General features: G+C 39.0%; 1 protein-coding gene across 1 annotated transcript; it reads left to right on the top strand.

The window, feature by feature from the left end:
* The first annotated feature begins 719 nt into the window (after positions 1–719).
* Positions 720–9,521, top strand: OTUD6B (OTU deubiquitinase 6B). Its single transcript, XM_084864761.1, has 7 exons — positions 720–856; positions 1,839–1,990; positions 4,403–4,483; positions 6,145–6,457; positions 7,561–7,622; positions 8,421–8,527; positions 9,296–9,521. The coding sequence occupies exons 1-7, from the start codon at positions 775–777 to the stop codon at positions 9,378–9,380; spliced, it is 882 nt and encodes a 293-aa protein (XP_084720887.1). The 5' UTR covers positions 720–774; the 3' UTR covers positions 9,381–9,521.
* The last annotated feature ends 5,233 nt before the right edge of the window (positions 9,522–14,754 follow it).

The raw sequence follows: 14,754 nt of genomic DNA, 5'->3' as shown, positions 1-14,754 counted from the left end.
GCACACCCCCCACTGGGAATGTGCCCACAACCAAGGTAGTACATGCCCTTGCCCGGAATCGAACCCGGGACCTTTCAGTCCACAGGCCGAGGCTCTATCCATTGGGCCCAAAGGTCATTTTAACAAATTCCATAGGATTGAGGAGTAAGGCCTGCGAGGCCATTGCCCTGGGATGGCAGCTCAAACTCCACTTTTAAAGTGCCTCTGTTTCTATTCTCTTAAGCACTTTTAAAACAATACACATATTGACTACTTACTGTTGGACTGGTTTAACGAACAGACTCCTATTGATAGTTAGCAGTGGTTGATGGACATTTGATTTTTCTTTCTTACCTTTCCTCTTTTTTTTCCTTCTTACCTTTTCTACTGGCCTTCTTAGCCATGGAACCAAAAGTGAGATTTAAAAAAAAGCAATTGGAACAAAAAACAAATTTCCAAAATGGTCCTCCCTGAGTCATCCCTGCGCGCCTCCCATCAGGACCCAGGGCCCCGGGGGCTCAGGGTGCACCCTCGGCCCGCGGAGCCCGCCCAGCGCCTCCCGGCTCCCCGCTCCCGCGCCCCTTCCAGGGGGGCGTGTCCCGCCCGAGTGCGCATGTGCGAGCACTCCGGTTTCCCCCGCCTCCTCCTTCCGGAGATGCGGCCTATCCGCTTCCGCCTGGAGGGCGGGGCCAGCGCCGGCTGGCCAATGGCGCGCGGGGTGAGGGGTGAGGTGGGCGGCGCCCGCCCGCCCGCCGGCGCGCCGGCTGCTTCCTCGGCGTGCGGCCCCGGGTGGCCATGGAGGACGGCGCGGCGGAGGAGTTTGACGAGGAGGAGCAGCTGGTGCGGAAGCAGCGCAGAGAGAAGAAGGAGCTGCAAGGTGGGCGGGGGGTGGGCGGGTGGGGGGGGGTCTTGGCTTCCGGTCTGCAGGGTCCCAGGCTTCTCCGCTCGCCTCCCCGGCCCCGGAGGCTGCTCACCCTCTCCTCTGCAGGGGCACCCCGTCCTCAGCGCTGGGGTCCCCCCTCCTCAGTTCTGGGGCCCCAGCCCCGCGCCCCGCGGGTGTCGGGGTCTGATTCCCTCCACGCCGCCCGGGAGCACGGCCGCCCCGCTCCCTCCCGGCCTCCGGGTCCTGGTCCCGGTCCCGCCCAGTCACCGCCCTGGGCCCTCGGGCGCTTTTTGAAATGCCTTCCCTCCGTTCGGGGGTTCGGAAGGGGTGCTGGAAAGGAGGGAGACACTTCCGTCACGTTCTTTTTCTTCGGTCGCCACCGCCGGCTCCGGGTGTCAGTGGGACACGTGGGGGCAGGGCAGCCACGCAGCTGCTTCCCGTGCTCCCCTCTGCCCTGTGGGATCGCCGGGACATGGCTTGTTTACATGGTTATTTCCCGTGTCCTCCCCCTTCACCATCCCAGTGCAGGTCCTCATGTTGGTGGGGACCCCCAACCATACAATTATTGAGGTTGCTACTTCTTTTATATATGATTGATTTGTTACAGAAAGGGAGAGAGACAGCGAGTTAGAAACAGCGATGAGAGAGTCGTGGTTGCTACTTCTTAACTGTGATGTTGCTCCTGTTCATGAATCGTATTGTAAATATCTGTGTTTTCCCAGGGTCTTAGGCGGCCCACAGGCTGAGAACCGCTAGCAGGGCCGCCTAAGACCATCGGAAAACACAGATATTTACATTACGGTTCATGAACAGTAGCCACATTACAGCGATGAAGTAGCAACGAAATGAATGTTATGGTTGGGGGTCACCACCCCACACGAGGAGCTGCATGAAAGGGCCGCGGCATGAGAAAGGTTGAGGACCACTGGTAACCTCGATTTTTTAATTTCATTTTTATTTTTTGGTGGATTTCCAGCCAAAATCCAAGGCATGAAGAATGCCGTTCCCAAGAATGACAAAAAGAGGAGGAAGCAACTCACGGAGGATGTTGCGAAGCTGGAAGCGGAGATGGAGCAGAGACACCGGGAGGAACTGGAGCAGCTGAAGCTGACGGCCAAGGGCAGCCAGGTACGTTTCTCTCTGCCCGCGGTGCTTGTCCGCAGTGATTGTCTGCATAAACCGTTCACCGTGTAAAATCACACCTGTGGAGGGAAATGGCATCACCCAGTCCCACCGGTGCATTGCCTCATTCTTCCTGTGACCAGGTGTACGTGGTAGCATGTGTTTTTGTAAGGGAGGTCAGCAGAGGAAGGACACTCCTAAGTATTACTTGCCCAGAAGATAGAGGAAGCTCCGCCCAATGACATCTGGAAGGACAGCCATGTAGTCCCCACATTGCTATTAAGTATGGTTGTAACCTGGGTAATGTTACCTAAACTTCCTGAGCATCAATTTCTTCCCTTATACAAATACAAACACCTCTGCTGTTTGAGTAAAGACACTACACTGTATGCATCGCATGGGACAATGAGTCATTTTTAAGGTATAAAAGTGCTTTAGGGACTGGTTGTAATGAATGAAAATGTACTGGCTTCTTGGGTAAACGAGCATACTGTCATCTTTTTTTTCATCAGTTATGAGCATAACTGTCATAATAGTTAATATGTGCTGTGTGCCAAGCACTGTGATAAACGTATTGCATGCAGTATCTCATGATGGTTCTCACAGTCACACATTGAGGTATTGCCTATGAGGTAAGTGCAGATGACCCCATGTTCAAGTGGGCTACAGACTCCACGAGGTTACGAACATTGTTCTGAATGCATAGCATTTATTAAGCGCCAAAGCCAGATGTGAATGTTGAATTCTGTTATATCTAATTTTGTATAATAGGGTAATTTATTGCTTGGGTTTTGGATAGCAAAGGCCAGACTCCATAACCTCACTCCGTTTTGGTAGTTAGAAAGTTCTTCATGTCTATGCAAAGTTCTCCTGCGAAAATTAATTTTTATTTTGTTTGGTTCATTTTTGATCTGATGACAGGGAAATCAGCTTGTATGTACTGACTTACAATGTTGTTAAACAGAGTCTCATTTTCTTTAACTTTACTAGCCAGTCATCGAGATCCTGGCCTTCTGGGCCCTTAGATATTTTATTGGCAAGCCGCAAGGTTGGTGCTCCCGGTGTTTAATTGTGTTGTCACCATCAGGGTGTTCCTAATCGTCTCCCCGTCTTTTTAGTGAGATAGTTTTGCTTGTTCTCTCAGGCCTTTCCGTTTTGAAATTTCTTTCCTGGGTTTCTAGGGTCAAAAATCTTCGATTCTTAAGCTACATATTAACCAACTGTTCAAATACAAACCGCCATTTTATTTGGGACTACTAACTTTTTCATTAACTTAAGCTTGTTTCCTTTCTGCAAGCTGCCTGAATTATGTCATTTCTTTCTCTTTTTCCCCCCACATGCTTCTCTGTATCTTGCCTATTGACAGTATGGCAATTTATACATTTTAACAGATTTCTCTGAAAAACATAAGAATACTAATTTCACGAAAGGTGATAACCACTCTTGAAATCTTAATCTGATTTTGATATTTTGGTCATTGGAGAGTTGTTAGAGGCACTGATATGTGGTGTGTGAATGTGTCATACTAAAAGCTAGCTTCACTTATTTGCAAAATACTAGCTACTAATCCTGATAGTTAAGAGTCTAACATTTTTTTCTCCAGCAAGTACAAGATCCCCATTTAATGTTTAAAATTCATTGTAATGCCTTGATGATGTTTATAAGTTAGATTCTGTGTGTAGATGGGAAGGGATAGTAAAAACTCAGCTTGTACCCAGAGTCAAGAAGCAGTGCTCGTTAGGTTCTGGTTAATTATGCTAATGCCACATTGGAGGTGAAGAAGGTAGTAATGAACTGAGCCAGCACAGGACCTTGTCTAGCCTGTGAGTACTAAGATTTTAAATTTTTATTTTATTGATTTTTTACAGAGAGGAAGGGAGAGGGATAGAGAGTTAGAAACATTGATGAGAGAGAAACATTGATCAGCTGCCTCCTGCACACCTCCCACTGGGGATGTGCCCACAACCAAGGTACATGCCAGAATCGAACCTGGGACCTTTCAGTCCGCAGAAGGACACTTTATCAGCTGAGCCAAACCGGTTAGGGCAATACTAACATTTAGAGAAGGGAAAGGTAGAGGGCTGAATGCACTGGCCCTTAAAAGCATTATTTAGATTAATGGAGTAGGCATACTAAGAAGGAAGAAAAGCATGTAGGGAAGAGCATCGTCTTGGAAGAGCTCTAAGGAAAGTTGTTGAGGATCAGGTAAATTTTCTCTTATAAAGAGAGAAAGGAAGCAGAACTATACTATCTAATACCTACTGCTGTTACTCAAATTTGAATTATGGGATTATATGTATTTGTGATTTTTAATAATGTATTGCTCTGATACTTTAAATACTAACTTAAAATTATTTTTCTATTAACTAGTTAATGCTTTCTCTCTGTTTCTTTTTCTTTCTTTCTTTTTTTTTTTAGGGAGATTTTGATGCTGTTAACATTTCAAACTTGGTTCTTGAGAATCAGCCGCCTCGGATTTCAAGAGCACAAAAGAGACGGGTATGGAAGTCGTTTCACCAAGTATTTAAGTCAGTGCTGTGTGCTCAGTATATCTTATGTGTCATATAAGAAGAGGGAAGGAAAGAAACGATGGAGTTCCTTGTTAAAGGACCCAGTGAAATTTAACACACTTAACCTGCTGAGTTTCCACTTGGCCTAACCTACCGTAGGCGTTCTCAGAACACTCACATTCGTCTACATTGGGCAAAATCATCTAACAATGACTGCACTGTAGCGTGTGGTGGTTGACCCTCATGGTCACTTGCCGCTGTCCATTATCATGAACAAGTGTCCTACCACATATAGCTAGCCTGAGAAAAGATCAAATTCAAAATTTGAAGGAAGGTTGAAACTGGAGGTGCATGCTTTCCTACTCTCATAAAGTCAAAAAATCTAAGCCGAACCATCGTAAATCGGGACTGTTTGTAACTATCTTTTTTTCTCCAATCCCAGCTCTTGACACCTTTCTCTGGTATTCTAGCTATATGAGCTCTGTCAATCTGTGTGACATATATCGCTTCTGGTTTTTCATCTTTCTGAATCCAGCTGTCAAGAATGTTTTCTCTTTTTCTCCAACCTTCTCATTCTACCTCCTAACCATCCTTCATATCACAAATCTCTCATTAACCCTCCCCTTCTTTGCATATACTTTTATAGGAAGATTTCTTACGCCATTTGAATATGGAAAGCAAGTTACAGAATGTAATGTATACCATTTTTACTAAAAAGAAGAAATTTTTTTTTTACACATTTTCTATAAGTACATCTGTATTTATTAAAATACAAAGGAGACCCTGGCCGGATAGCTCAGTTGGTTGGAATATCCTCCCAAATACGCCAAGGTTTAAGGGTTCGATCCCCAGTTAGGGCACTATAGCAAACAACGAAGAATGTATAGCAAGCAGAACAACAAGGTGATGTTTCTCTGTCTCTCTCCCTCTCCCCCTTCCCTTCTCTCTCTAAAATCAACCAAAATTAATATATTAATTAATTAATTAAAAAAACATATAGGCAAAAAATCTAGAAGGATATACAACAGACTGCTAGAACAGGTACTGGGATTGATAGCAGTCCTTAAGGGGAACTTTAGTTTTATTTGTAATATTTTAATTTTTTATCTAGAAGAATATTTTTATCTGTTAAATGAATAAAACATTTGTGTCTATGTTCACACAAACATTTCCTTTAAAGCTAGATACATATAAGTAGAATTTTTGTTCCCTTCTAAAGGCGTTAGCATGTTAATGTACCACTGGTGTAGTGGTAAGTTACAAAACTTGGTATGAGCCTGGACTTAAATTGGTAAGGCGTGTTTTAAGAACTAGGATAAGCGAGTCTTAAGAGAGGACATTGAAATCAGTAAGTAAAGTTTTTAGAAAGTTGGCATGTAGGGATATAGTTTTTACCAATTTTATATTTTTTCAAGGGAAAACTTGAGGGCTTTTGTCCCTGTATAGCACTAGTGAGAAAGGTAGTTTGTTCTAACAGAGGAGTTCCCAGTATAGAAGACTCTACAAGTGATGTGGTCACAATAGGATAGTGCTTATAAGAGAAGGAAGAAAAATGACAAAATGTTTTATGAATCTTATCTTTATAATTTCTTAATAAATGTAAATTAGACCTAATTTGTATGAGTTAACTTTCCTATGTTGTCTTCTTAGGATAAAAAAGCTGCATTGGAAAAGGAGCAGAAAGAAAGAATAGCTGAAGCTGAAATTGAGAACTTATATGGAGCTAGACATGTAGAAAGTGAAAAACTTGCTCAAATATTGGCAGCTAGAGAGTTGGAAATCAAACAGGTTCCCTCGGATGGCCACTGTATGTATAGAGCCATTGAAGATCAACTGAAAGAGCGGGAGTGCCCTCTGACTGTAGCTGCCTTAAGAAGCCAAACTGCTAACTATATGCAAAGCCACATGGATGACTTTCTGCCATTTTTAACCAACGCTAATACAGGAGATATGTATACTCCAGGTGATTTATTTCTCTTTACTATGTATTGGTGTTGCAGTTGTGGTGGTGGTTATTGTTAAATCAAGTGCCTCCTGAGACTGAGAATAAGAAAAACTGGTATAGTCCTTATGGGGAAAAGATTTCAAAATTTAGGTAGAATTATTTTCTATAACTTTGTAGTACAAGTTGCTTTACTAGGTAGTTAATATTTTTACGTATTTAATTATTCTGCAGTTAAAATATATTGTTTTCTATACAATGCTGATACAAATAAGGTAAATGTTTCCAAAATAACAAGTGGAGGCCCTATTGGATGCTACCTCTGAGAAAGTTTCAGCGCGTTTGTACTGCTTTTACTCTTGATTCTCCTCACACATTTCTTTTCTTTTCTTTTTTTTTTTTTTAATATATTTTATTGTTGTTTTTTTGTTTTGTTTTGTTTTTGTTTTGTTTTTTACAGAGAGAAAGGGAGAGAGATAGAGAGCTAGAAACATCGATGAGAGAGAAACATCGACCAGCTGCCTCTTGCACACCCCCCACTGGGGATGTGCCCGCAACCAACATACATGCCCTTGACCGGAATCGAACCTGGGACCTTTCAGTCCGCAGCCCGCAACCAACATACATGCCCTTGACCGGAATCGAACCTCGGACCTTTCAGTCCGCAGACCGACGCTCTACTGCTGAGCCAAACCGGTTTCGGCTCTTCACACATTTCTTTAGATCTTACAGTGGAGCTGATTTTATAGAGGCTGCATTTTTATTTTGGTGTATTTCTGATGCAGCTTTAGGCTTTAAAATACATGTCAAGTAGTGAATAAGTTGACGATTTGGGAGAGTCATTGCTTGGGAAAGGAGAGGGAAGTAGGCTTGTTATATAGTTAAGGTCCTTCCTTGGGTCTCAGACTGAGGGAGAGAAGCAGAAATGCTTCGCTCTTGGATGAAAGGTGGTGGGAAATTGTAGTGAATTAAGTTTGGATCTGTAAGTGGACTAAATTCTGAGAGTACAGGTAGAAAAGGAGGAAGTTCAAATCTTGAGTAGTTTTAGGAATTGTAGAAACTAGAGATTTTATAAAAGGAGTTGTGACAATTATTAACTGCTATATTCTGTTTATTCTCTACAGAAGAGTTTGGAAAGTACTGTGATGATATTATAAACACAGCTGCATGGGGAGGGCAGCTGGAGGTAAGTTTGCAAGTCATTTTATTTCCTTGTGCATAACTTTAGGCAGGCCTCTTAAATGTTCTCTGCATCAAATTCTAGGTCTTTAAAATAAATATAATAAAAAAATAAAATAACAGTATTTTCCATAAGATAATGTGAAGATTGATTGTATTACTAACTTATTCATCCACTTGAAGTTCTAATTTTATATTTTGTGGTATAAAATTACTTAAACTTGTGTATTAATTAGATTGAAATTCCATGAAACAGTAGTGCAATTCAGATACATATTTCATTCTGTTTGCACCTTGAAAATTACAGAGTAGTGGCTGTCAACCCTGGTTGTACTTTACAATAATCTGAAAAGCTTTAAGAAAAATAAACCTCTTATTCTCCGCTGTTCCCTATTTTTCCCCCTTTCCCTCCAAAATTGTAATTGATTTGGCCTGGTGTCTAACAATGATTTTTAAAAAACTTTTTATTATGGAAGTTTTCGATTATATTCAAAAGTAGAGAGTCTATACAATAAGCCCAGTCTACCAATTCCTTCACTTTATTTACTATGACATTGATCTTTCCAAGAAGCTATTATGTAGCCAGGGCTTGAAACTTGCGCGTTCAATTTAATAAATATTATATTTGTTATTTTAACAAATATGTATTAAGTGCCTGCTGTGTGCCAGGTTCTCTGTATAGTGATGAACAGAGAGAATCCCTGCTCTGAATGATTGCCCTATTCATGAATACCTCAGTAGTTTATGATTTCAATAAGATTTACACTTTTATTTATTTTTATACCAATACATTTTCTTCCTATAGCTAAGAGCCCTGTCTCATATTCTACAAACACCAATAGAGATAATACAGGCAGATTCTCCTCCTATTGTAGTTGGTGAAGAATATCCAAACAAACCATTAATACTTGTGTAAGTATCTGGAAATATCTACTGTTTTATTTTTCATAATTAAGACAAAGGATTATTGAAATATTTTAGGTTGTTGATTAATAATTTAAAAAAATCTATCCTTAGCAGAATTAAATAAGCTTATTTAGTAGTATATTAAAGGCAGTTATAGAATTAAAAGCATTGCCAAAATGAAAGATTTAGATAATTATTTAAATCTATAGTGATTTATTTTTGCATATAGGTTGACAATTAAATCATTTCTAAAGGTTAGAAAGATTTAGGGTTAGTTTGAACATTGTTCTGAGTTGACATTAATAATGCTAAAAGTTTCAACAAGTGAAAAAAACTGAAATATATTCATGTTGCCTGATTGTTTACTCTTTAGAGATCTTTTTCTTTGTATTGTAAAAGTATTTTACATGATTGAGAAATCTGGGACACAGCATGGAGAGTTTGCTGTCGGCTTTAGTGTTTATTAGATAAAGCTACTAAGGTGGTCATTAATGACTTGGATTTATTAAGGTAAATTTTAAGCTTATTTAGTACTCAGAATTTCAATCCCTCTCCCCCGACTAATGATTGTGTTTTACTGGACTTGGTTAAAGATCTTATGCTTTTTACATGCTGTTGAAGTTTTTAAGTAATATGCTTATGCAGTTTATTGAATGATACATCTGTGGAGTGATTCATTCAGAGGGCTTGGTGTTATATGCATAATAAACATTTATATACAAAGAATTCCCTTCATTAAAACCAGTCATTTCTTTTTTTTTTTTTTTATTTCAGATATATGAGGCACGCATATGGATTAGGAGAACATTACAATTCTGTCACGTGGTTGATGAACAGACCTACTGAAAATTGCAGCTAGTATACAAAGTGTTGCGCTATTATGTTTTAGTACCGTGTGCCGATATGAGTATTTATACAAGTGCTGGATTGTTTTACATGTTACTGAAAAACAATTACTTTACATCAGTTTTATGGCATAGCTGCTAATGTTTTTTTTTTTTTTATAAAAATGTCAGAGATAAACATAGTATCCCCTTTTCTGGTATTTTAAACACTAAGTTCATTGTGGAGAGTATCATTCATACTCCCAAGATGCAACCCTGTTTGCTTATATTTTTTATTAAACTAGGATCCTGAACATTCTGTTGAAATAAATCTTAATGTTTTACTAAAAGCTTTTAGTAACCACTTCAGTGTAATTTTTCTGGAAGATTGCAATAATGTGGGGATGGTGATAGAAAATTTAATTTATCCTGATAAAGAAACTTGAGTGCAGTAACCTTAGTATTAGGGAATTTAATGCTGTGAAGCTTTTTATAACCCCATCAAAGTGCAGCCAAGAAGCTTGTTTTAATGATTAAGAATTTTTAAATTTTTTTTCATGGGAATCAGCTGTTAAAACTTTAAAAAATGAGACAGATTCAAAATATATATGTGTTCCCTATCAGATTTAAACCTGTAAGAATTACAGATTAGCCTTTTATTTTTGTGTAATTTTTAAAGGTCTCAACATACTAATGTCTGATTGTTACTACTTGCTGTTTCTTAAACTTCTTATTTTCATAACTACTAATTTCTGTACTCTTTGTGGTGTTTTCTCCTTCACTGCTCAGCTGGTTTGCTTTCCTTGCACTTTTTTCCACTAAGAAATGATTTGTGACCTCTCTTATCCATTAACTTATGTTTTGTTTTTTGTTTTTTAATATATTTTATTAATTTTTTACAGAGAGGAAGGGAGAGAGACAGAGAGCCAGACACGTCGATGAGAGGGAAACATCCACCAGTTGCCTCTTGCACACTCCCTACCGGGGATGTGCCCGCAGCCAACGTACATGCCCTTGACCGGAATCGAACCTGGGACCTTTCAGTCCGCAGACCAACGCTCTGCCACTGAGCCAAACCGGTTTTGGCTCTTACCCGTTAACTTGTAACTTGTACAAGTTGAAGTAGTAGCAATTTCAAAAGTGTCCAAGGCCAAATTACTTCAAATCCTTCCTCTTTTCCAATTTATCTTTCAAAACCTTTCTCTTTTGCTTCATTTTCTAGTATTAAAAGAAAGCCTTTTTTCTGTTATTTTGTTAGCCTTTTAATGTCACCTTTATGTAACCTGAAGTATTTGAGAATGTTTGTATCGCATACATGGATCAAGTTGAAAGCCACTTTTTAGGAGCCAGACGGTGTAGTAGAAATGAGTATGTAATACCTTTTGGTGTGAATGATATATCTAGCTCAGATTTCAAGTTACACATAACAGTATTCCTTCTAAGATAATAATACTCATATATACAAATGTCTGATAATTTGATAAGAAAGTATGAAAATTAGACTTTTTTTGATTAGTTATGTTTTTCTCCAACTAGAAAAAGCTTAATTTATCATGAAGTTTTTAATATTTGAATTTTTGCTTTACGGATGCAACTAATTTTTGCAGTTAAATATCAGGTTTATATATTAAAAATATGGTGTCAATCTCATTGATGATGTGGGAAGCTGGTCAACTAGAGCAAGTAAGTACTACATGAAGGTATTCCATTTAAAGAGATTAAAAACCATTCTGCAAAATGCATTCTGAAGGCTGCCTGTTTTGAGATCTAAGTTTTCTTGAGGCTCTAAAATTTATAAAATAATGAAATTATAAACTAATTATATTGCCTTTATTTGAAGTAAGGTATTGCTTTAAAATTAAAAGATAACCATTAAGTAGTAATAAAATAAGCCCTGACTAGTTTGGCTCAGTGGATGGAGCCTTGGCCTGCGGACTGAAGGGTTCCAGGTTCGATTCCAGTCAGGGGCATGTACCTTGTTTGCAAGCACATCCCCAGTACGGGGTGTGCAGGAGGCAGCTGATCGATGTTTTCTCTCATCAATGTTTTTGGCTCTCCCTCTCTCTCTCTCTGTAAAAAAAATCAATAAAATATATATTTTTAAAAAAGAATAAAATAAGGTATCATGAAACCTAGTTATTATAAATTCCATCTACATTTAAAGCATTGGAAAATACCTTACTGGTAGGTTTTTTTGTTCTTGTTGTTTTTTTTAACAAAATGAGTGGCATTTTTTTTTTTATTATAGGTTTATTTTTAATTTGTATAATTTTTTAAAATTTATATTTATTATTGAAAGTATTACACATGTCCTTCCCTTCCCCACATTGTCCCCCTCTAACCTATTCATGCCCCCTCCCCAGGCCTTCCCCACACTGTTGTCTGTGTCCATGGGCTATGCATATGTGCATATAACTGCACTGGTTAATTTCTGCCCACTACCACCCCTCTGACATATGTCATCTTTAAATGGTTGATATGGTTATGAATAGCATTTGTATGGTTAGCTCTGTTTTTTCATAAAACTTTAGATAAAAATCCTTTTAGCTCAAACCTAAAATTGAAGTCTTTAAAAAATGGTAGATGTTAATTTAAAAGCAGATATACTAATTTTGTTTGCTGTGTAATGATAATCCAATGGAAGTTTCATAAGCTTTCTTTTGCTTTAACTCAAAAAGTGTCAGAATTCTGGAATGTGTTAAGTCAAGAATTTTATCCACTTAAATATGTTTACAACTGTGTAAAGCAAGACAGAGTGTGTATAACTATAGCGAGCAGTATAGTTTTGTTTATATTATCTGCTTGCCAAAAGAAGAATAAAAGATGAATTCAATAAACATTTGTTTAAATTGTTATTCGTTAACACTTTTCTATAATAGAAATAGAGAAAACTCAGTTTGTTGTAGAATTATATCCAGCCTATACTAGTATATTGTCCTCACATATATTGATAATTGAAAATAATGCAACAACATATTCTTGCATTTAAAAGATTTGGAATAAATATATTATGCCCCAAACTGAATGAGGGAAATTGTGAAATAATAGCCACTTAAGGCATGGCTCTTGGAAATCAGGTTGGAATTTTGGATATTTTAAAATAATGAAGGTTTATTTAGGCCTTAGGGCAAGTGACTTGGAATATTCTCAGACTGGTGGGTGTTGAAGAAAAGACAAATGAATAATTAGTGTGCAAGAATGTGAAGCAGTAAGAAGGGAGTTTGTGCAAATTAATGCTGGCACAGATTTGTTAATATACTGTCTTGGTACAAGTTGTCATGAACTAGGTAAAGGAGCAGATCAGTTGTTTTTTCTGAGGATTTATTTAGCAATTTTATACTGCTTTTGCTTATTGAACAAATGAGTCTTTTTCTTCCTGTCAAGTATGTTTTAACATAATCAATTCTTCCACTTTGTCTTGTTTAAAATAGTCTCTCTGCATCTTGTAGAAATAGTAGAACTAATGGGGTTCTAATTATTTTTTCAAGGTAAGATTTAGGAAGCAAAGTTCTTGTCTTGTTCATTGTTTTTCCCTCCTACTTGGAGGCCTTTGAGCCCAACATGCTTCATCTAGCTTACTGTCCTCCTGTCTTCAGCTTAAATAGCACCCACCTTGGCAAGCTTCCCAGAATCCTGCCACCCAGGTGGGTAGGTACCCCACTTAATGCGTTTTTCTAGTGACTACTCACTTGAAATTAGTTTTTGTATTTCGTTTGTTATTGCTGTTTATTATTGCTGTTATCTTCTCCTAGTATTTAAATGCTTAGACATAACTTGTTCATTATTATAATATTCAGCACATTGCCTGGCACTATATATTAAGTGCTTAATAAATGTTTGTTGACAGTCTTATGATCAGTTGAAAGTACAGTACATGACTGAGGAATTGTCATTAGGTTAATGGACTTTTAGGAAAAGAGAAATACTGACTGACAATAGTGCTTTTTCATAAAAGGGCTGCTTTCTAATTTACCTTGCCTTTGGTTGAATTATATATATGTGTGTGTGTGTGTGTGTGTGTGTGTGTGTGTATCCTTTCATTGATCTCAGAGAGGAAGGGAGAGGGAGAGATATATTGAAACATCAGTGATGAGAGAGTCATTGATTGGCTGCCTCCTGCATGCCCCCACTGGGGATTGAGCCCACACCGCCAGCATGTGCCCTGGACTGAAATCAAACCTGGGACCCTTCAGTCCGCAGGTTGAGGCTCTATCCACCGAGCCAAACCAGCTAGGGCTGGATGAATTCTTAAAACTTTTGTTCTTTTGTGGAATGGAACTCAAGGGAGCTTCCTTTTTTCTTAACTTCTGATAGTGTGTTATGGTTAATTTATACCTTCGTGTGTGTTAGGACAATTTGATTTTAATGAACCTGTAAAATATAAAGATCCTTTAAAATAAGTGTACATACTAAAAATATATTAAAAGCATTATTAATATACTTACCAAGAAGTTTGTAGATGTCTTATTTTATTATAATTGGTATGATGGTATGTCTTACTGAAACTCACTGCCTTTCTACAAGATCGTTGAATGTATCGATTCTTTAAACAGGAATGACTTACAATTCTCCTCCTGATTTTTCTTCTATCACTTTTTTTTTTTAATACATTTTATTGATTTTTTACAGAGAGGGATAGAGAGTTAGAAACATCGATGAGAGAGAATCATCGATCAGCTGCCTCTTGCACACCCCCTACTAGGGATGTGCCCGCAACCTAGGTACATGCCCTTGACCGGAATCCTACCTGGGACCTTTCAGTCCGCAGGCTGATGCTCTATCCACTGAGCCAAACCAGTTTTGGCTCTTCTATCACTCTTGTCTTGACAAAAGGAAACACCTATTTATGTTTATAATCTTAACAAATACAGTATCAGCATGGGGACTAATGAGAACCTGGATGCATGAGTTTGTTGAGCAAAAATAACGACCTTATTTTATCTAACTGTTCTTGAAACAGGCATTTCTCCCCCCATGAAATCAGAAAGTCTTGCACACCTACCTCACAGTGTTGGCTTTGTGAGCTGGGTACTTCCTTGTTGTGGAGGCTGTCTGCACCTTATAAGATGGCTGGCAGCATTTCTGTCCTGAACCAGCTCAGCGCCAGCAGCAGATGTGAGGGGGGATATCTCCACACATTGCCGTTCATTGAACCTTGGTGGTTGTAACTATATATCTTCTTCATCCAGCACCTGTGTTTTAGCCCCCACCACTCCAATGAATCTGCTTCTACAGCCAGTCCCAGTGACCACTTACCTGGCCTTATTGGAAATGTCCGCCGCATTTCACAGCAGACTGCTCCTTGAAATTCTCCGGCTTTTCATAACACCACACCTTGCTGGTTCCTCCTCCATAGACCTAGTCTTTGTTCTGGGCTGTGCCTCTTCCTCTGTCTTTCTTTCAGGTTGT

The sequence above is a fragment of the Pipistrellus hanaki genome, assembly GCF_964339955.1.
Source record: "Pipistrellus hanaki genome assembly, chromosome: 17".
NCBI lineage: Eukaryota > Metazoa > Chordata > Mammalia > Chiroptera > Vespertilionidae > Pipistrellus > Pipistrellus hanaki.
Note: the sequence above shows the minus strand (reverse complement) of the source record. Positions and strands in the feature narration are given on the sequence as shown.

Excerpts from the sequence above, each read along its gene's own strand:
- OTUD6B (XM_084864761.1), top strand. The coding sequence starts at position 775 with ATGGAGGACGGCGCGGCGGAGGAGTTTGACGAGGAGGAGCAGCTGGTG. Across the intron at positions 4,484-6,144 it reads CAAGAGCACAAAAGAGACGG|GATAAAAAAGCTGCATTGGA; the intron begins GTATGGAAGTCG and ends TTGTCTTCTTAG. Across the intron at positions 7,623-8,420 it reads CATGGGGAGGGCAGCTGGAG|CTAAGAGCCCTGTCTCATAT; the intron begins GTAAGTTTGCAA and ends TTCTTCCTATAG.